This window comes from Dermacentor albipictus, chromosome 1 (genome assembly GCF_038994185.2).
Source record: "Dermacentor albipictus isolate Rhodes 1998 colony chromosome 1, USDA_Dalb.pri_finalv2, whole genome shotgun sequence".
Lineage (NCBI taxonomy): Eukaryota > Metazoa > Arthropoda > Arachnida > Ixodida > Ixodidae > Dermacentor > Dermacentor albipictus.
In genome coordinates this window covers 474,933,710-474,955,055 of record NC_091821.1, presented here as the reverse complement: position 1 = coordinate 474,955,055, position 21,346 = coordinate 474,933,710, and the positions used below count along the sequence as shown (strand labels likewise).

General features: G+C 46.4%; 1 protein-coding gene across 3 annotated transcripts in view; it reads left to right on the top strand.

The window, feature by feature from the left end:
- Positions 1-21,346, top strand: part of LOC139054841 (uncharacterized) — a 135,881-nt gene that overhangs the window by 39,700 nt on the left and 74,835 nt on the right. For 2 of the 3 annotated variants that reach the window (XM_070532488.1, XM_070532486.1), the window contains exons 6-7: positions 6,009-6,224; positions 15,193-15,471. In XM_070532488.1, the coding sequence (XP_070388589.1) occupies positions 6,009-6,224; positions 15,193-15,471 (495 nt within the window). The remainder of the gene's footprint in view (positions 1-6,008; positions 6,225-15,192; positions 15,472-21,346) is intronic. The other variant, XM_070532487.1, reaches the window with a different exon arrangement.

The window sequence follows — 21,346 nt, the reverse complement described above, 5'->3', positions numbered from 1 at the left end:
ATCCATACACTCCTCAAAAATGTACGTTCATTCCACCACCCAGCTCGGCGGAAAGCCAGCCCCACGGCGCTGTACAAACACCATCAGGCAAATGACAATGCAGCCTATGTGGACGCCGCGGAATATGACACTCACCAAGCGTATGCCCTGAGCGTAGTTTCCAGCACACTCCACCCTATGATTTCTGGTTCAATCAAAGCTCCATCTTCCCTAGAGGCGGAAGAAGTCGCAGTTGCCTTGGCAATCTCCTCAACCACTGCCACGTTAACAATACGTGACTCGATAACAGCAATTTGGAACTTTGCACGAGGTAGAATTGACACTCATGCCTTCAAAATTCTCAATTCTATTCAACCCCTGACTAGATCAATTCGACACCTGTGGGTACCAGCTCATACGGGCAACCCTGGGAATGAACAAGCCCACAACACAGCTCGAGCGGAAGTCAACTGGGCAGGGCCAGCTACAGACTGAGGCAGTGCACGCGAATGCGTAGTTACCTATAAGGAAATTGCTCTCCACTGTAGGGAGCACCGGCTCCAGTATCCAACCCTCCACAAATCCCTCTCTTAAACTCGAGCAGGTGCCCTGGCGTCAATGGCAATGCCGTGCCTTTCCATCCCCAGTTCACCTTGCCTGTATCCACCCCAGAATTTTCTCCCCTGAATGCACCCTCTGCGGTGCACCCAGTACAGACTTTCACCATATCTTCTACATCTACTCTGAGCTCCAGAACCGTCCGAATGTCATCTCACCGACATAGAGCGATGGAGATCGCGGTTTCCAGCTCGGACCCGGCTGCACAAAAGCGGCTGGTAGGCGGGGCTCTAAGAATCGCTAAGAGCCACAAGCTCCCGGACACGCCGCAGGATATCGAGCCGACCCATCAGTAGGCTGCAATCACAAGGCTCAAGAATCAATAAAGGTTTCCAGCATTATATCGCAGGCAAGAGCTTGCGCATTGTCTCCTGTATATAGAGTCGGCGATGGTTTACAATAACGAGGAACGCGCTGACAACGCAAGCAATCAGAGTTTTGCGTCTGCAACAAAAGGGAAATGCTTCTGAAAAGGACGCGCTAGAACCAAGCTAAACGTGTCGGCGGGCACATTATGCGAGGAAAAACTATTCCACTATGAAGGTCAATGTACAGTGAGGCTGTAACACATCGCACAGAGTGAGTCAAGACTACATGTATTAAATTTCATCATTTGGTAATAGTAGTGATGGTACCTTTGTGATTACTGTGATTTACACTTATTGGTTTTTTTACCACCTCAGACAGAATCTTGGTTGAAGTTAAATTTCCGCACGACCGTTGTTGAGTAGCTGAGTGACTTGGATTGGTGTGGCACATCAAACCAAACTCTTCTAGCACAAACTGAGTGAACCATTTCTTGTCTCCTTTTTAAAATGTTCACATTGAAGTCTCCAACGATGATCACAGGGGTAGTGCCATCGCAGCTAGTCCATGTAAAGTGCGTGGTCAGGAACTTCCCAATAATGTCACCCCCAAGTGCGGAGCAATGGCAGGAACTGCTGTCCAGCGACCGCTGTGAAGACCAGCTTGGTCTAGCGTGGCGTGCATGACGGACAGCAGAAGCCAGTGGAGCCCTGGATTAAGGGCAGCCGACCATGGCGACAGAGGACGGACGAAGCAGCGAGTGAAGACTTCCGGAGAAGACACAAGCATAAAGACTCCCCTGCAGAATCCGCCCCAGACGCAGAAGAGCACAATTGCTAGAGCTAAATAAAGTTTTCATTCACTCACTCACTCTCGATATCACACTTGGGTGCGCCTGAAGATAAATACACAGTGGTTATCCCAATTCAATCTTTTGTTTGTATGGCACAGAAATCCCCACAGTCGGCGGCATTCTCCTCTTGTGAGTCAAGGGTGTATTGCTTGTACATACATTTTGTTGTTTGCGTACGTGGTAATGCCTCCTGATCGTGAGTCCATGTGCTGTTCACCAAGGGTTCCAGTTCACCCTCCGACTTGAAACAATGAATCTTGATTTATTTACTTCGGTTAGTATTATCTATATTTATTAATATTAGAGGTGGAGTGCTGAAGTCTGCTTCGCCTCCGCCGTGGTACGGCCCAGTATTACACTACCTCCGGGATCAGGACCCTTTTTTTGCACACGGACAGGACAGCTGCATTGGGGGGTAGAGGCATACAGCTTTGCTGCAAGAGCACTACCATAACATTTCTTTTATTCACCAAACATGGTAGTAAAAATGATTTTACTCGGGAGATAATAAAAGTGTTCAGGATGTTCTTTACAGTTACTCATCTCGTAAACTACAGCAGTCATAGTTTCTAGGGTGTAATATAGGTTTCATAAGTAATGATTACAAAGAATGCTACGCACTATATTCCCCACTGGGGAGTTCCCACCCTAATTTTATTCATTACCATTTTGAATGCGCAAGCAGTCACACATCTTTAAAATGCATCAGCCTTTCTATGGCCTACACGAACTAAAACAACTTACTCATTACCAATTCCAAACCAAATAATCCATTCTGAAGGATTGGGTTGCATCCTAAATGCCTCTGTTATACGGGTAGCATTCTCAATGAAATCGTCATGTACTGAACAGGCATTGATGCCTGCATGTTGAAAACCTTTCATGTGGGTCTTCTAAGAACTGTGTAGGCTCAGGAGCTTTATTAAATTGTAACAAACACCACGTGTGATATTAAACGGCGAGGATGGTATGCTATGCGCGTCCAATGGCACTTGTTTTCTTATCGCTCACTGGAGCACAGCCCAAAGAATAACTCTGACCAATAATGTACAAAAACATGTTCGATGCCTTCAGGTTTGTTCTGGTTCTGGTTTGTTGCATAAAAGACAAATCATTCAGGGAACAAATTTCATTTTAATACGTAAGCAATATTTGGCAAGCGCCCCAGCCCTGTCCCACGAAAAGTGAAATCTTGTATCTGCAAAAAAAAATAAAAGAATGCGCAATTTCCGAGGACATTTCATCGTTATGACATTGTTAACGTAGATTGAGAGCTTTTACGCAATAAGGAACAGTTTCAAGGAAAAAAATAAACAGAAAATACCCATTGACATACATAGGGCGCCGTAGAGCATGCATGGGGAAGCTCATAGTAGGGCTAGGCCCACTGAAATCTGGTGGTGGGTCAGTGACTCACGCGCTAGTGCGGAAGCTGGTGTCCCCTTTCGGCCGCTCTGCTGCGTCGAGGCGTGCTCGTGCCCGGCGTTCCGGCTCAAATGGTACGATTACGTTGAAGAGGCCGCACGTGTAGAGAAAATCGTCTACTAATGCCTAGGCATTGTTAGACCCCGAAAGGGCCCTGGGTAGATGCGCGTAAGCTAAGGGAAACTACGCAAAAAAATGAAGTCACAGCGGAGCCAACCAACGCTTACGCAGCGTGTGGTACTCGATGGTGTATCGTCATCTTATGCGAATATATTTTCTGGCGCTCTTCAAGGGTCTGGTTTGGGCTCGCTTCTTTTTCTGATCTTCATCAACAATCTTGGTGAAACTGTTGCTGGTCGGGTTAGACTATAGGCTGATGAATGCTGCATCCATCGCGACGTTGGCTGTGAAACTGATTACGACTACTGGCAGGGTGCTCCAGACACTGTTAATCGTGGTGCCGCAGGTGTAACAGGCCACTTGATATTTCAAAATGCAAACTCATTAGGTTAACATATAAAAACGGCCTTTCATAAAGTTTCGCGCATCAATAACAATGCCTTGTCTGCTATGACAGAGTTTAAATACCTAGGTGTTATTTTTTCGAGCACTGTCCTGAAACGCTCATGTGAAGTAACACCAAAGGCGAGCCGGGCCCTGAACGTTTTTTCGACGCAATTTCAATCATGCTCCACCAGAGTTAAAACACACCTTGTACATCGCAACTGTGTGCCCGATCCTAGAGTATGCGTGCTTGCTATGGGACGTGGCAACAAAAAAGAATACATATATACTGGAGCGTATACTGCAGCGTGCAGCTCGAGTTGCGACAGGAGACTATGGCTTCACAAACTGGTCATCTAATATTGTGAAATGCTTGGGGTGGCCCTTGCTCTCTGAGAGGCACAACCACTCACGACTAGCCTTGCTTTTTAACATTATATATAATAAAACCAGAATTATTAGCGAAATTTACCTAAATGTACCCGCCTACGTGTCCGCCCACGTGGCCAGCAGTAAGAAAATAAGAGAGTATAACTGCCGACTAAATAGTTTGAAACTAATTTTTTCTTTTTCTTCCGTACAATACAGGATTGGAACTGTTTGCCGGATTTAATTGTTACTGCGGCTCTTCCATCCTTTTTCACACTGTTAGATGACCACTTTTTTATTTCTCGACATTACTGAATTGTGCATCGTTTACCAGTTTTATTGTGGATGTTGTTTGTGCATTATGTACTGTTCATCTTTGTGTTATCATTGAATGGTTGCATTCTGGTTGCTATTTTGTATATTGCATTGAATGTCTACAGCCCACCGTTTCATACATTCCCCGTACACTAATGGCCAGAAGGGCGCTGTAGGAAACTGTATAAATAAACAAAATGAATAAATAGACAGTTCTTAGTATTTCTGTAAGTTTTTTATGAGGCCACCTTGGAGCAGGTAATGTGTTTGTGTGCAGTTTAAAAAGAAACTCTTAACAGCAGGAGACACTCTCTATATAAAGTATCGGCTTACATGTATTCCCACATATACTACCGCCACATATGCGCTGATTAACAACTCTTTTCTCTACAGGACCTATACGCACTAATGAAGCGAACGCTACATAACTATGCCCAGGGAAACAAGTAGACTGCTATTTGAAAGTTGCGAGATGGGCTTTGTTTTGAAGAAACTAATTATTTCATACGCATTGAAACGCTCTCACCTTCATTTGAAGATATTTCCTTGCAGTCTTTTTTTTTTTCGGTACAAGCCGAGCGCACTTCTGCAATTTGAGCTTCATTTAAGCACTTGATCACCTGAACATGGCAACGTTTGAGCTGGTTTTTCAAACTTAAGGAAAATCGAAATAAGCTGGAGTGGACGCTGACGAATGACGTGCCTTTCACGTAGAGGATAATCAATTAGGACGAGACTTAGGCGGACGGGCACGGCCCTGACACAAGGCAACGGTCGCCTCAGGGGAAAAAGTCGAACGCCTTCACGACCGAAAAAGAGACGAGCCATGTCTGCAGCTCGATCAAGTGCATGGCGACCGTGTTTTTCGAATTCGCGGTGTCGTGCATTAGGAATTTGTCGCGAGGGCCTCTACAGCGAGTTTACTGCCTAGTTTTAGGCTGTCTGGGACGGAGGCCGTATAGAGAAAGCTGCGCAATCTGGAGTGCACGAGGAGCTGGATGCAGCACGACGACAATCGGTCCTGTTTCACGTCAGTGCGTACACGCGAGGGTCACGCCAGAAAGAACCCTACTCCTCAGATTTGTATCGCCATTATTTTACCCTCCTCTAAAAATAAAAACCCAGTTCCTTAATCAAGCTCAAACCGCAGGAAGGCGATCGACTCCTTCTGAAAGGAGGCATACAGGATAAATTAGCAAAATGGCAGGAACGATGGGAGCGCTTTGCTGCTGCGCAAGGGGAATACTTGAAAGCTGTGAGCATTTCAGAGCACATAATTAAGTTGTTTACTACTTTAATCGCATTCTGCTGTTAATAAACGGTTAGCTTTCTAGAAGCATTCGGCTATTCGCTTGCGTTGACAATCATCGTCGATGGCTCCTGCATTTTTTTCCGGTGATAACCGTTAGCACTTGACATGGAGAAAGCTGACCACTTGTGATTTTCTTATCCTTCCGCGACAGCACGGCACACGGACCTTTTTGCTTTCAGTCCCTTAACCACATGCGACTGCGTAATGACAAATGGAAGCCGCGACTCTGGGCTAAGCACCAGAGCCACAAGGCAAAGTTAGCGTCAGTTACATTGAGCACCGCGTTACATGAGACATGCACAAGGGTGATTTTTTGTTACCCAACAGGTGGTCGCGAAGGACAAGTCAAGGGAAGCCCAAGGTGTAGAGAACCTAAAGAAGCAAGCGAGTCCGCCATCTGGCCACCAACAATTTTCCAAAAAAGACCGTAAAGCTGCGCCAGCTCGCTCCACGGTGGTCTCAGCGAGTCCTTCGGTACTGCAAAGTCCATCCAGTCCCGGAGCGCGGACAACAGGCTCAGTTTCGTCAAAATCCGCGAGTACTGTGAGTCCAACTTCTACGAAGTGCCAAGTTTCAGAAAAGCGAAAATGGTCGCTTGCTTCACTTCGATGCTGCCACCTCCCATTCTAGCCACCGTGGTATAGGGTTATTTGTAATATGGTAAATTATTACAATATGCTGTTATCGTCCCCACAAAAACGTGGCTAATGAGGAAGAACTGATCAGAAAGAAGTGGTACGACAGAACTTGCGGCATAAACTTTATCCACTTTAGGATGCGCCGTTAAGTGGAGTCAGCAAATTAAGTCGACCGTAGGCTTTGAAAATCGCTTATCAAGGTCCCAGTGCCAATCATGAGCATAGTGCAAAGCTGTTCATGATATGCTTTCTGAATGCCTATACTACGTTTCAAAAATTTAGCCACAGACAATAGTGAATGTGTGTGTCTCTTTCTTTTATAGAAAAAGAGGACACCGAACTTGTTATATAATGCGTTACGGAGCATTTCACATTAAGTGCCGAAGTGGAGAGAGAGAGAGCAAACATTCTATTCGGGGCGCTAAGGCATGTAAGAAAATTGGCAGTGGCTTAGCCCGGCTTTGCCAGGATATATGTAGCGAAAGCTAAGCCATAGCATAGTTAGCCTTGGTTAATCTTGAGTGCAAGTCCACGTTAGTCTGCTTGTCTAGTTATGTTGCGGCGCTTAGCCAGTCGTTAGGGGTGCTGTTTGTCTGTTTCCTGGGTGATTCGGTTCCTCTTCATCTAGTTCCGATGTCGATTCCACGCCTTCTCCTGCTTATCAGAATTGTCGCCGTCCATACTACCGCCTCAACTGTGGTTGCGGGGCAAGCGACCTCTCCTTTTCAATCGTCAGACATGTCATCAGGCATGCGACGCAGCTGGCGAAGCGAGTGAAAGCGAGTGAAGGAGTGGTGGTTCGGTGCTACTAGTTGCTCGTGCGCAGTAGTGAATTGGGAGCGAGAGAGAGAGAAATATCCGCGGCGAGGCGCGAGTTGTGACGTCATATGCCTCCTCGGAGCACCGCCACTACGAAATCGCAATCGAAAACGTTACACGGCCACGCAAGAAGTTTTATTATACGCAAATACACCCATGCTCTCCGGCGGGTGCGAGTAGCCAGCGACTGAGCGATCGGCGGCAGTCATCTTCTATTCCTTTCGGAACGGGGCAGCCTGCGGCTACTCCGAAGAAAATTGAGTTTTGTTCGACATAATAATGCATCTTTATCGCGTACACGTCACTTTGACGCGGTGAGTTCTTGCGGTTTTGTGACGTCGTGTGACAGGCAGGTGAAGTGGGTGCAGCCCAAAAACTTTTTACCAATAGCCGAGGGCTAATGGCGAAAAGGGGTCGAATCAGAAATAACTGCTTTTCTTTTTTCTGTCAAGTCTTGCATAATCAGTGTGTACACATCATATCAGATGGTGAGGTATCGCGTTTTTCGTGACAGACAGGTGAAGTGGGAGTGGTCGAAAAACGTTTTTGACCAATCGTGGAGGGCTGATAGCAGAATTGGAATAGAAAAGTTTGGAATAATCTTACGTTATAGCGCCCCAGTTCTACAACCAGGGACGCTATAAAGTAAAACTATTCCAAACTTTTTCATTCCAATTTTGCAATCAGCCCTCCGCGATTGGTCAAAAATTTTTGGACCACCCCCACTTCACCTGTCTGTCACACGACATCACGAAAACCTCGATAGCTCCCCATCTGATATGATGTGTACACACTGATTATGCATGAGGTGACTGAACAAAAGAAAAATAGTTATTTCTGATTCGACGCCTTTTCGCCATTAGTCCTCGGCTATTGGTCAAAAGTTTGCGGGCTGCACGCACTTCACCTGCCTGCCACGCAACGTCACAAAACCACAAAAACTCGCGCGTCAAAGTGACGTATACGCGTTAAAGATCCATTAATATGCCGAACAAAACTGACTTTTCTTTTGAATAACCGCACGCTGCCCCGTTCCGAAAGGAATAAAAGATGGCAGTCGCCGATCGCTCAGGCACTGGCTACTCGCATCTGCCGGAGAGCACGGGTTTATTTGCGTATAATCAAATTTCTTGCGTGGCCGTGTAATGTTTTAGAGCACCTTCGGCCCGTCTACGCCCTCGTTCTGCCAACTCTTCTTTGCTGAGGATCCGTTTTAGCGTCATTCTGAAGCTTTCGTTACATGCCGCCGCGATTTTCGACCAGCCACCGCAAGCTAAGTAAATGAAAGCGGAGCAGTCAAAGACGCCGGCACCACCCTCTTCATCCGGTTATCGATTTTCAGTGCAGTGGCTCGGCCCCATCGAATCCCTTTCCACTTGAGCGTACTCCTCACATCTTGTCAGCGAAATAGACAAGACAAGCCACTCAGCATAGGCAATGTTATTCGTTTTTCAAGCAAACAAAAGTGACCTCCTATGAACGAGGAGAGCATTTGATTGGTCTGTCCAGACAACCCTGCGGGTGTCCGCCCGATGCTTGCGTCGGTGGTTACGTAAATTTGACGTCAGGAGATTGGAATAAAAACTTATTGGAACAGTTTTACGTTATAGGGCCCCAGCGCTCCGCGATTGGTGAAACCATATCGGGCGCGCCCACTTGGCCTGTCTGTCACGCGACGTCACGAAAACCACGATAACTCCCCATTTGATATGACGTGTACACACTGATTCTCTATTAAAGCGAACAAAAGAAAAATAAGTATTTCTGATTCGCTGCCTTTTCGGCACTAGTCCTAAGCTATCGGTCAAAATATTTCGGGCTGCACCCACTTCGCCTGTCTGTAGCGCGACGTCACAAAAACGCAAAAACTGACTGCGTCAAAGTACTGTGTACGCGTTAAAGATGCATAAGTATGCCGAACAAAGCTCACTTTTTCTCTGAATAGTCGGAGACTGCCCTGTTCTGAAAGGAATAGAACATGGTTGCTTACCGATTGGTCATGCACTGGCTACTCGCACCTGCCGGAGAGCATGGGTTTATTTGCGTATAATAAAACTTTTTGCGGGGCCTTATAACTTTATCGAGCCTTTTCGGCACGTTTACGACATAGTTCTGCTATGTCTTCTTTGCTGTTTTAGCGGCATTTTTAACATTTGGTTGCACGCCGCCATGATTTTCGTCCAGCCACCGCAAGCTAAGTAAGGGGAAGCACACCAATCGCAGACGCCGGCACCAGCTTCTTCATGCGGTTATCTATTTTCACTCTGCTAGCTCGGCCTCATCGCAAGTCTCTCCACTTGAGCGTGCTCCTCGCCTCTTGTCAGCCAATTAGACAAGAAAGACCACTCAATGTAGGCAATGTTATTCGTTTTGAAAACAAACAAAACTTTCCTCTTACAAGCGAGGACACGTTTGAGTGGGCTGTTCAGATAACGCTGCGGGCCACCACCCGATGCTTGTGTTGGCTGTTTCGCAGGTTTGACATCAGGAGGTTGGAATAAAAACATATTGGAATAGTTTTACGTCATAAGGCCCCTGGGCTCACTCTGCCAGCCGTCTTGATGTCCGCCGGTGCCTCCTGCTGGAATCGCATTCTGCTTTGCATGAACTTTATAAGAAAGAAACTCTCACCTTCCCCCAAGCATTCCAGCTGCAGAACTACACGTTTCCAGTTGAAAATTCTACCTCCAAGATACCTCGCTGATGTTGCAGCAAACGATAATGCGCCTTGAGAATACTGCGTTCCATCTCTTGAGCATTCGATGAAAAGGCATAGAATAGCGCACCTTTGAAGCATAATCTCAATCGAATTTTTAGGAAATGTTTTTTTTTGGTATAGGTTACAATTAGGATGTCCATTGCATGTCGTTAAAGTGGTACTGTACCACCCCTCGGGCATTGATGAAAAAAAAAGAAAACAGTCCGCGGATAGTGTACGCTCCTGTGAACATCTCAGCCAGATTTTGCGTTAATGCGGCGCGTGGAGCTCGCAAGTGGAGTGCTAAGTCACCTAGTTCTCAAGCGCTCCCTTTTAAACAGGAGCCTGCGCCTCACTTTCTTCTGGATGCTTTCTGTCGTAATATAGCAGATTCCCATACGCGGCTGCTATTGGTCAATAGCTGACATCAATCAAGATGGGTGTTTTGATCAGTGCACTCCTTCCTACATTTACGGTGTCTATTCACTAAGGCAGTTTAATTAACAGGCTGAAGTAGGCGAAAATGTGCTTCGAATTTCGATAATTCTTCTGCCCGAAGGAGCTGAATATCGTCTGCTCACGCTCGGCCGCGGCCGTCCGCGTAGGAATTAAGGTTTGGCAACCCTGAATATCGGTGTCGTGGCCATTGGGTCTCGCTAGTTTGGCTAGTTTTGAACACTCAACTAGCCTCGAACCACGCGAAGCTCATAGTGAGGCCACACGGACAAAGCGCGCTCACTCCTCCCCTCGCCTGGTGAGACGCCTTGGCAGGCTTCGCTTCGCACAGAGATAGTGATAGCGCCTCAAAATGCACAAGTTGGATGAAGTTGGATGTGGCTACTATCCGTCGGTCAAGCTGATGCAGGACAAAGCCGGTTCCTACCAAGTAGCACGGCCAGGACAGAGTATTGGGGGCGAAAACTTACGGAGTTTCCATTTGTCGGAAACGCCTGCTTTGCGCGGTATGAGGGTTCACACGGCGCCTCCTCGCAAGTTTGGCTTACAAAGCTCAATAAAACACGATGCGACAGCCCTCCTGGATATTTATGTAAGTACACTCAAAACAAGGGAAGTTTTGTTTACTGTCGTAATAATAATCTTGGGCAAACTAAAAGCACGGAATCATTTACAGACGCTCTTTACAGAATACGTACAGTGAACGCCACTACGTGCGTTCGCCGCGATGGAGTCTCCCGAACCGGCTTCTTGCGTGAAACGTCGGCAGTCACTGAGAGCGAACTATGTGACATATGTTTCTATAATGGGTTGTCTATATAACCAAATGGAGCGTAAGAGAAGGAAGCCTCAATGCAGAGATCGCACGGGCTCGCGGCGACCGACTGTGCGACTGCATGCGTGACGGTGCACAATGTTTCGCTTCGTGCCATGAGCTTTAGGCCGCCGCATATGGGCATTTGACAATACACAAGCAACCATTGTTGCGGGGACGCTGGTTGTCGAAGCTGTTCGAAAATAATTTGGTTGCAACAAGATGCTTCGACGCCTATGACGGTCGACTTATGATGTGCGGTCGCGCCGATTTAATTTTTTTGTTTTCTTGTTAAGTCTTGGAGATTTCAATGTCGTTATTCTCAATTTACGTCGCACTGTAAGTTTATCGCTCTTCTCAGCGATGAATTACCCGCTGATTCTTTATCGTAATCCTGTAGATTTCCTTGTTTGCTGCTACACAAGCATGAGCTTATGCCATATCTTTTTTAATGTACATTTTACCCTTCCCTTTCCATTGCCGTGAACATGCCAGTATCTACCAACAAGAATTTACTCGGCCAAAGCTTCATGACATTAGTCAGGCAGTGCGCGTGGGTGAGCGTCTCAGTGCTTGCTCTCTGCTACTCACCGAACATCGCAGCCCCGACGCCGTAGCAGAAATCTTCCTCGTAGAAGTGCTTGCTGCACACCCGAATTGTAGCCGATGGCTGCTTGCCGTTTCTAGGTTTTGCTGTCCAAGCTTCACGGAGCTTCTTGTGTCGCGGGTACGTTGTGAAGGTTGAAAGCTGGCTCCGTTGCGTATGTCCGGCACTGGGGCACTGAGCAGTAGCCTACCGTGATGGACGTCTTCAAAGGCAGCCGCTACCTATTATAGTGTTTTGAAGTGTTGTCAAGCACACACCTGAAGCGGGAAAACCTGTCCACTTAATCAGAACCGCAGCGCAGGTGATACTTTATACTTCCGTTTTAAGCAGCCGACGTGGCCGCTGTGTCCACGTGATCGCTCGTACCACGCACGTCGCGCCGACGGTGGCGCCAGCTTTTCCAGTGGTGGAGATGGCCCCCAATTTTTATTTATTTATTTATTTATTTATTTATTTATTTATTTATTAAAAATACTTTCAGGATCCACAGTCACTAGAGAAATGAGCGGGGGCAAACGGCAAGACATGCACCTAACCAATAAATTAAAATGTATTACAAGACGTCTTGTAAAGCGATGTTGAACTCGTGGTCATCAGTTTTGCTGGCGATTGTGGAGGGAAAGTGTTTCCATGCGACGCTTGTTCTAGGAACAAAAGAGTCACAACAGAATTTTGTGCGACAAGACAGTAGACCCACCTTGAAGTGATGTTCCGTCCTTGAAGATATTATATGTTATGAGGTGGATGAAACCGAACTTCCTTCAAATTGTTGCTACAATAATATATTTTGTGAAAAAGGTTAAGGCGAGGTGACTTTCGACGCAACGAAAGGTCCGGCAAGTTTAGGGTTTTATTCATAGATCGGACACTGGAATGACGTGAATAATTCGATAAGATGAAACCTGCTACACTATTCTGAAAGGCTGTAGTCTGAGTAGTCAACAAAGAGCGTCAAGCGCAAAGGCAGTGAGACTGAAACAATCTCATGGGTGGCGGCTATGAGTTACTACTGAAAAAACATAGCACGCGGGTAGCGCTGTTGTGAACATCTCAGCCAAGTTTTGCTGCCGTACGCGCTGCGTGAAACTCGCAAGCGGATCGTGAATTCACCTTTCTGTCAAACATTCTCTTTTCAGGGGAAAGCCCTGTCCTCACTCGCTTCTAGACGCACTATTTCGTCATTGCCTTTGACGGGTGCTATTGGCCGATAGCTGACATGAAGATGTGGTCGGCTACATGGCGTAGATACCGCAGCCGCCGCGGGCTGCCGCCTTGAGTCCACTGGCTAAGTGCACTGCGGCTCGCTGAGGACAACCGCGTTTGGCTTATGTTAAGCGCGTCGCAGACACAAAAGGCGGAAGTCCTGGCCTCTACGTTAACATCCGAAATGAAATTTGAACTGCACCTCACGGTGACACTTCGAAGGCGGAGCTCCGTTGGGGGCACGCCCCTTTGAACTACAGCCTTAGCAGTGCAAGGCATTGCAGAAGAAACAGCAGCACAGCGGAGGCCATGTTTGATTGTCAATAACTCCGCTTCTGCTGAACGCATTCAAGTACGTTTTGCGGCAAAGTATTTCTAAAATAGCCTATTTTCACTTCAAATGCATTTTTCCACTTCGAAAAAAGTGGTTCAGGGCCCCTTTAAGAGAAGAAAGCAAGATCAGGAAAGAAACAACCTAGGATAACTCAAATGGAAGCTGCTTATTTTTCGAAGCAAGGTTAGGATTCCGTATAACGTGATGTTAAAAAGCGAGGTACACCACGAAAGAACAAGCGTGTGCTTGCTGCTGTAAAGCTATGGAAACGACGGAACATATTTTATTAGAATGTCTAGCCAGCTGCCGGTTTCGGCTCCTATGACCCCCTTGAAGCTCTTGGGTTTAGTGACAGCAGAGGGAACGCAAACATCTCCGCATTAGGCATTAGTAAGAGCCGATAGGAAGATTAGTGGAAGCAAAGTAGGGAGACCACAAACAACGGAAGCCTACAAAAACAAAGTTCCTAATGGGGGTAGAGAAAATTTGATGTTGGGAATTCTTTGTGCGTGCGTGCATGTGTGGTTTTGTGTGCTTGTTTTTTTTAAAGACAGGTAGGTAATTAGGCAAAATAAGAACAAGAGCTTGGGGGCGCATCCTACCACGCCGTTTCAAAAGGGACGCTCATATCAGCCGTCCATCCATCAATCCATCCATCCATCCATCCATCCATCCATCCACCCATCCATCCATCCATCCATCCATCCATCCATCCATCCATCCATCCATCCATCCATCCATCCATCCATCCATCCATTCTCTTTTGTGAAAGAAGCGGCATCCTGGACGCAGCCTGGTCGTCGTGCGTTCTAGTAGGGGGCGCCCGCTAGGTGGCGGCGGCTTTGTTGCCGTGGCAATGGCGGTGTCTATGGCGAACATGGGCTTAGCGGGTTCTTTTGACGACAGCCGTGGCGTCAGTACAAGATAATGACGCTCACACTTACCATAATCACTGTCGCGACGTCTGCCATTTTTGAATGCGGCGAGACATGGTCATGACAGCGGAGGTGGCGATTGCATGGGCATTAGGAGGGTTTGTTTGACGAAAGTCGCGGCGTCAAGAAGGGAGGACGAGGATCAGGTGCGTGGGACGGGCAGGGTCTTTGTTGGCATAGCTAGCTAGCTAGAAGCTAGCTAGCTATGCTAGTTAGCTAGCTAGCTTCTAGCTAGCTATCATAGCTATCTAGAAGAGCTAGCTATCTTCTGCCTCTGCAAATTAGCACCGAGGCCTTCTTTCAACGTGCGCGAATCGTAAACATATTTGAAATATATGAACTTTGGTTATTTGTCGCATGTCCTAAAACAATGCCGTATACCCACACAATGCTTTTACAGCATTTGTCGCTAGAAAAAAGAAATAACTCACGCAACGCGACACTCAGAACTATGGCAGGTGCAATATCCACGAACAAACTACCGAAAGAGAACATTATACTACACTCTTCCAATCCTCCTCAACAAAATTCACTTTGTAAATGCGCAACCAGAAGACACCACAGTTGAAAACTTTATGGACGCTTTGTTGATATCACGAAGAAAATTTATTGATATTCTCATTTGTTGTTTTCGTACTTAGATCGGTAGCCAATCGTTTCACCTATACTTAGTGCATCGATTATGGCGATTGACTTTCAATTCTTGTCTTAACTAACATTCTCGCATACCACTGTATTCTGTTTTGAAGAGTTGCGAATTGAAGGTCAGTCAAACTCACTAGCAGAGTTCTTTCCCTTGACTCTGCCGCTTCGCCTTTTTGGCTTTCGAATAAACATTAAAACTTTGGTAACCTTGCCCTTCCTACACCTTATCCTCCTTTCAATAACTGAGTGATTTCAGAAATCTTGGGTCGCAGTATTTACTAAATTGGCTACTATCATGGCCTATTCTCGTTGTAGTTTGTACGCTCTCGGAACGCAGGTTTGTATCGTACTCTTCCGCGCAGGGTACAACTAAGCAGAGCACCATCAAGTCCTCAAGCCAGCAGCAGAAAGGGCCCTCTTCGCTCCCCATGTCAGGCACCACCCGATCCACTCGTACTTCCCAGTTCCGAACTGCGGTCGAAGCACGCCGCACGGACGACCATGTGCAGGCCCCTGAGAAATCGAGAAAGCCGAGCGGCACGAAAACGGATGCGAGTCACGCCCCTACCAGCACCAGTGCCATGCAGTCTGCCAAGTCGGACCTGACGTCCTTGCAATCATCGAGCGGGAGGAGGCATGAGGTGAGTCAGCTAACGTTATGGTGGTCACGCCTGATAATATCGACTGTTTAGGCGGCGCTCAGTAGAAAACTTTGGAAAAGTAAGGCTGTTAGAGAGGCAGTGGAAGCCGAGAAAAACAACTTCTCGGCTAAAATCAGTTATAGAGGCGCTCTATATGAGAAGCTCGCTCTTATCTCCGAACGGCGAAGGAGACTCCGACTCTTTCCAATATTTTCAAAGCGGATAGCATTCTTTGGTTCTCTCGGCACTTTTCGTGGTGGTAAATAGTTGCGTTTACATGAATGTAACAGAAGCATGTTGTACCAACTATCAAATCTATCAACTATCGTATCACATCAAATGCCCCAAACAAGGGTAGCTTGAGGTGCAGAATGCTCAGTTCAGCAACACATTTAAGCAGAAACATATCCATGGTGTCACGGATCATGGGTACGCATTCTATGCGGAATGAAAACGAGCCCAGCAACCGCGGGTGGTCGCTGATGCATAGCGGAACTTCAAAACAAGCATACGGCTGACGGAGCAAATCCGAAATGGTTTCCTTTAACTCGTTAGTCCGTTAGGCTCATTTATAGCGTGTCTTCTTTGTCAATGAAAAATTGGTTGAACGTCGGCGATTTACTTGATTCACGGCGTTAACGTAGTGAGGTCCAATTTGATAACATAGATGCCGAGACCACCGCTTTCGGCTGCTACTGAGCATTGCAGCAGCTACGCAAATGCGGCAGAATTGTGATTCCGCGAACCATGCGGAGAATTGAACGAGAACATCACTGAATGTAGCCGACACCCTGTAGGTATATATATATATAGTTCCAGTGCATTTCTCAGCGTGACAGCAAATCAGGTTTGTCGCATTTTAGAGCACTAAATTTTAAATTTCGCGCTGGGTGGTGTTAGCTTGCTGGGCACTAAAAGGCACAGAAAGATAGAAGGTTAACGGTATAGAAAGAGGACTGCAAAGCAGAAAATTAGGCCTTGATTTGTCATGATTTGTCACAATGGACAAATAACGCAGCAGAAGGTCCTTGGACTGATGTATGTGGACGACATAGTGATACTAGCCCACAATGTAAGAGTTATACAGACACGTGCAAATATGGGTCCCAATTCAGCCACCAATCTAGCCCTTACGCTTAAAAAAAAAGATCAGGAAATATGATCTTCAATGAAGAGACGAATAATTACGGGGTGTCAATTCAACACCAAGTCATATACCCATAGTCAAGCAACACAGTCAAGCACAACACCCTGAATGAGCTTATCAAAGTACATCGTACAGCACAACTTGCACGCCTATCATCCAGCACTACGGGGTGGCACATTTTCTCTATTCTAGGCCTCAATCCTGCAAGTTCCCTCAGACCCATGCACTCCACCCCGGGAGTAATTTAATCGCATTTAACAATCCATACACTCCTCAAAAATGTACGTTCATTCCACCACCCAGCTCGGCGCAACGCCTGCGCCACGGCGCTGTAAAAACACCATCAGGCAAATGACAATGCAGCCTATGTGGACGCCGCAGAATATGACACTCTCCAAGCGTATGCCCTGAGCGTAGTTTCCGACACACTCCACCCTATGATTTCTGGTTCAATCAAAGCTCCATCTTCCCTAGAGGCGGAAGAAGTCGCAATTGTCTTGGCAATCTCCTCAACCACTGCCACGTTAACAATAAGTGACTCGATAACAGCAATTTGGAACTTTGCACGAGGTAGAATTGACACTCATGCCTTCAAAATTCTCAATTCTATTCAACCCCTGACTAGATCAATTCGACAGCTGTGGGTACCTGCTCATACGGGCAACCCTGGGAATGAACAAGTCCACAACACAGCTCGAGTGGAAGTCAAATGAGCAGGGCCAGCTACAGACTGAGGCAGTGCACGCGAATGCGTAGTTACCTACAAGGAAATTTCTCTCCACTGTAGGGAGCACCGGCTCCAGTATCCAACCCTCCACAAATCCCTCTCTTAAACTCGAGCAGGTGCCCTGGCGTCAATGGCAATGCCGTGCCTTTCCATCCCCAGTTCACCTTGCCTGTATCCACCCCAGAATTTTCTCCCCTGAATGCACGGTCTGCGGTGCACCCAGTACAGACTTTCACCATATCCTCTGCATCTACTCTGAGCTCCAGAACCCTCCGAATGTCATCTCACCGACATAGAGCGATGGGAGATCGCGGTTCCCAGCTCGGACCCGGCTGCACAAAAGCGGCTGGTAGGCGGGGCTCTAAGAATCGCTAAGAGCCACAAGCTCCCGGACACGCCGCACGATATCGAGCCGACCCATCAGTAGGCTGCAATCATAAGGCTCAAGAATGAATAAAGGTTTCCAGCAGTAAATCGCAGGCAAGAGCTTGCGCATCGTATCCTATATAGAGAGTCGGCGATGGTTTACAATAACGAGGAACGCGCTGACAACGCAAGCAATCAGAGTTTTGCGTCTGCAACAAAGGGAAATGCTTCTGAAAAGAACGCGCTAGAACCAAGCTAAACGTGTCGGCGGGCACATTATGCGGGGAGAAACTATTCCACTATGAAGGTCAATGTACAGTGAGGCTGTAACACATCACACAGGGTGAGACAAAAGTACATGTATTAACTTTCATCATTTGGTAATGGTAGTGATGGTACCTTTGTGATTACTGTGATTTACACTTATTGGTTTTTTTTACCACCTAAGACAGAATCTTGGTTGAAGTTAAATTTCTGCACGACCGTTGTTGAGTAGCTGAGTGACTTGGATTGGTGTGGCACATCAAACCAAACTCTTCTAGCACAAACTGAGTGAACCATTTCTTGTCTCCTTTATAAAATGTTCACATTGAAGTCTCCAACGATGATCATAGGGGTAGTGCCATCGCAGCTAGTCCATGTAAAGTGCGTGGTCAGGAACTTCCAAATTATGTCACACCCAAGTGCGGAGCAATGGCAGGAACTGCTGTCCAGCGACCGCGGTGAAGACCAGCAAGGTCTAGCGTGGCGTGCGTGACGGACAGCAGAAGCCAGCGGAGCCCTGGATTGAGGGCAGCCGACCATGGCGACAGAGGACGGACGAAGCAGCGAGTGAAGACTTCCGGGGAAGACATAAGCATGAAGACTCACCTGAAGAATCCGCCCCAGCCGCAGAAGAGCACAATTGCTAGAGTTAAATAAAGTTTTCATTCACTCACTCACTCTCGATATCAAACTTGGGTGCGCCTGAAGATAAATACACAGTGGTTATCCCAATTCCATCTTTTGTTTGTATGGCACAGAAATCCCCACAGTCGGCGGCATTGTGCTCTTGTGAGTCAAGGGTGTATTGCTTGCACATACATTTTGTTGTTTGCGCACGTGGTAATGCCTCCTGATCGTGAGTCCATGTGCTGTTCACCAAGGGTTCCAGTTCACCCACCGACTTGAAACAATGCATCTTGATTTATTTACTTCGTTTATTATTATCTATATTAATTAATATTAGAGGTAGAGTGCTGAAGTCTGCTTCGCCACCGCCGTGGTTCGGCCCAGTATTACACTACCTCCGGGATGAGGACCCTTTTTTGCACATGCACAGGACAGCTGCATTGGGGGGTAGAGGCATACAGCTTTGCTGCAAGAGCACTACAATATCATTTCTTTTATTCACCAAACATGGTAGTAAAATGATTTTTCTGGGAAGATACTAAAAGTGTTCACGATGTTCTTTACAGTTACTCATCTCGTAAACTACAGCAGTCATAGTTTCAAGGGTGTAATATAGGTTTCATAAGTAATGATTACAAAGAATGCTACGCAATATATGATAATTCCGCATTGGGGAGTTCCCACCCTAATTTAATTCATTACCATTTTGAATGCGCAAGCAGTCACACAACTTTAATATGCATCAGCCTTTCTATGGCTGAGACGCACTAAAACTACTTACTCATTAGCAATTCCAAACCAAATAATCCATTCTGAAGGATTGGGTTGCATCCTAAACGCCTCTGTAATACGGGTAGCATTCTCAATGAAATCGTCATCTACTGAACAGGCATTGATGCCTGCATGTTGAAAACCTCTCATGTGGGTCTTCTAAAAACTGTGTAGGCTCAGGAGCTTTATTAAATTGTAACAGACACTACGTGTGATATTAAACGGCGAGGATCGTATGCTATGCGCGTCCAATGACACTTGTTTTCTTATCGTTCACTGGAGCACAGCCCAAAGAATAACTCTGACCAATAATGTACAAAAAAACATGTTCGATGCCTTCAGGTTTGTTCTTGTTCTGGTTTGTTGCATTAAAGACAAATCATTCAGGGAACAAATTTCATTTTAATACATAAGCATTATTTGGCGAGCTCCCCAGCCCTGTCCCGCGAGAAGTGAAATCTTGTATCTGCAAAAAAAAAATAAAAGAATGCGTAATTTCCGAGGACATTTAATCGTTATGACAGTGTAAACGCAGATTGAGAGCTTTTACGGAATGAGGAACAGTTTAATGGAATAAAATAAAATAAACAGAAAATAGCCATTGACATACACAGAGCGCCGTAGAACATGCATGGGGAAGCTCATAGTAGGGCTAGGCCCACTGAAATTTGGTGGTGGGTCGGTGACTCACGCGCTAGTGCGGAAGCTGGTGTCCCCTTTCGGCCGCTCTGCTGCGTCGAGGCGTGCTCGTGCCCGGCGTTCCGGCTCAAATGGTACGATTACGTTGAAGAGGCCGCACGTGGCGAGAAAATCGTCTACTAAGGCCTAGGCATTGTTAGACACCGGAAGGGCCGCGGGTAGACGCGCGTAAGCTAAGGGAAACTACACAAAAAAAAATGAAGTCACAGCGGAGCCAACCAACGCTTACGCAGCGTGTGCTACTCGATGGTGCACCGTCATCTTAGCGAAAGTATTTTGTGGCGTTCTGCAAGGGTATGGTCTGGGCTCGGTTCTCTTTTTTTTTTTTATCTTCATCAACGATCTTGGTGAAACTGTTGCTAGTCGGGTTAGACTATAGGCTGATGAATGCTGCATCCATCGCGGCGTTGGCTGTGAAACTGATTACGACTACTTGCCGCGTGCTCTAAACGCTGTTCTATCGTGGTGCGGCCGCTGTAACAGGCCACTTGATATTTCAATATGCAAACTCATTAGGTTAACATAATAAAACGGCCTTTTATGAAAGATTATCTCATGGATAACAATACCTTGTCTGCTATGACACAGTTTAAATACCTAGGTGTTATTTTTTCGAGCACAGTGTCCTGAAACGCTCATGTAGAGTAACACCAAAGGCGAGCCGAACACTGAACTTTCTTGGGACGCAATTTCAGACATGCTCCACCACAGTTAAAACAAACCTTGTACATCGCGAATGTGCGTCCGATCCTAGTGTATGCGTGCTTGCTATGGGTCGTGGCAACAAAAAAGAATACATATATACTGGGGAGTATACTGGAGCGTGCAGCTTGATTTGCGACAGGAGACTATGGCTTCACAAACTGGTCATCTAATATTGTGAAATGCTTGGGGTGGCCCTTGCTCTCTGAGAGGCATAACCACTCACGACTAGCCTTGCTTTTTAACATTATATATAATAAAACCAGAATTATTAGCGAAATTTTCCTAAATGTACCCGCCTACGTGTCTGCCCACGTGGCCAGCAGTAAGAAAATACGAGAGTATAACTGCGACTAAATAGTTTGAAACTAAATTTTTCTTTTTCTTCCGTACAATACAGGATTGGAACTGTTTCCCGGATTTAATTGTTACTGCGGCTCCTCCATTTATTTTCACACTGTTAGATGACCACTTTTTTATTTCTCGACATTACTGAATCGTGCATCGTTTACCAGTTTTATTGTGGATTTTGTTTGTGCATTATGTTTTGTTCATCTTTGTGTTATCATTGA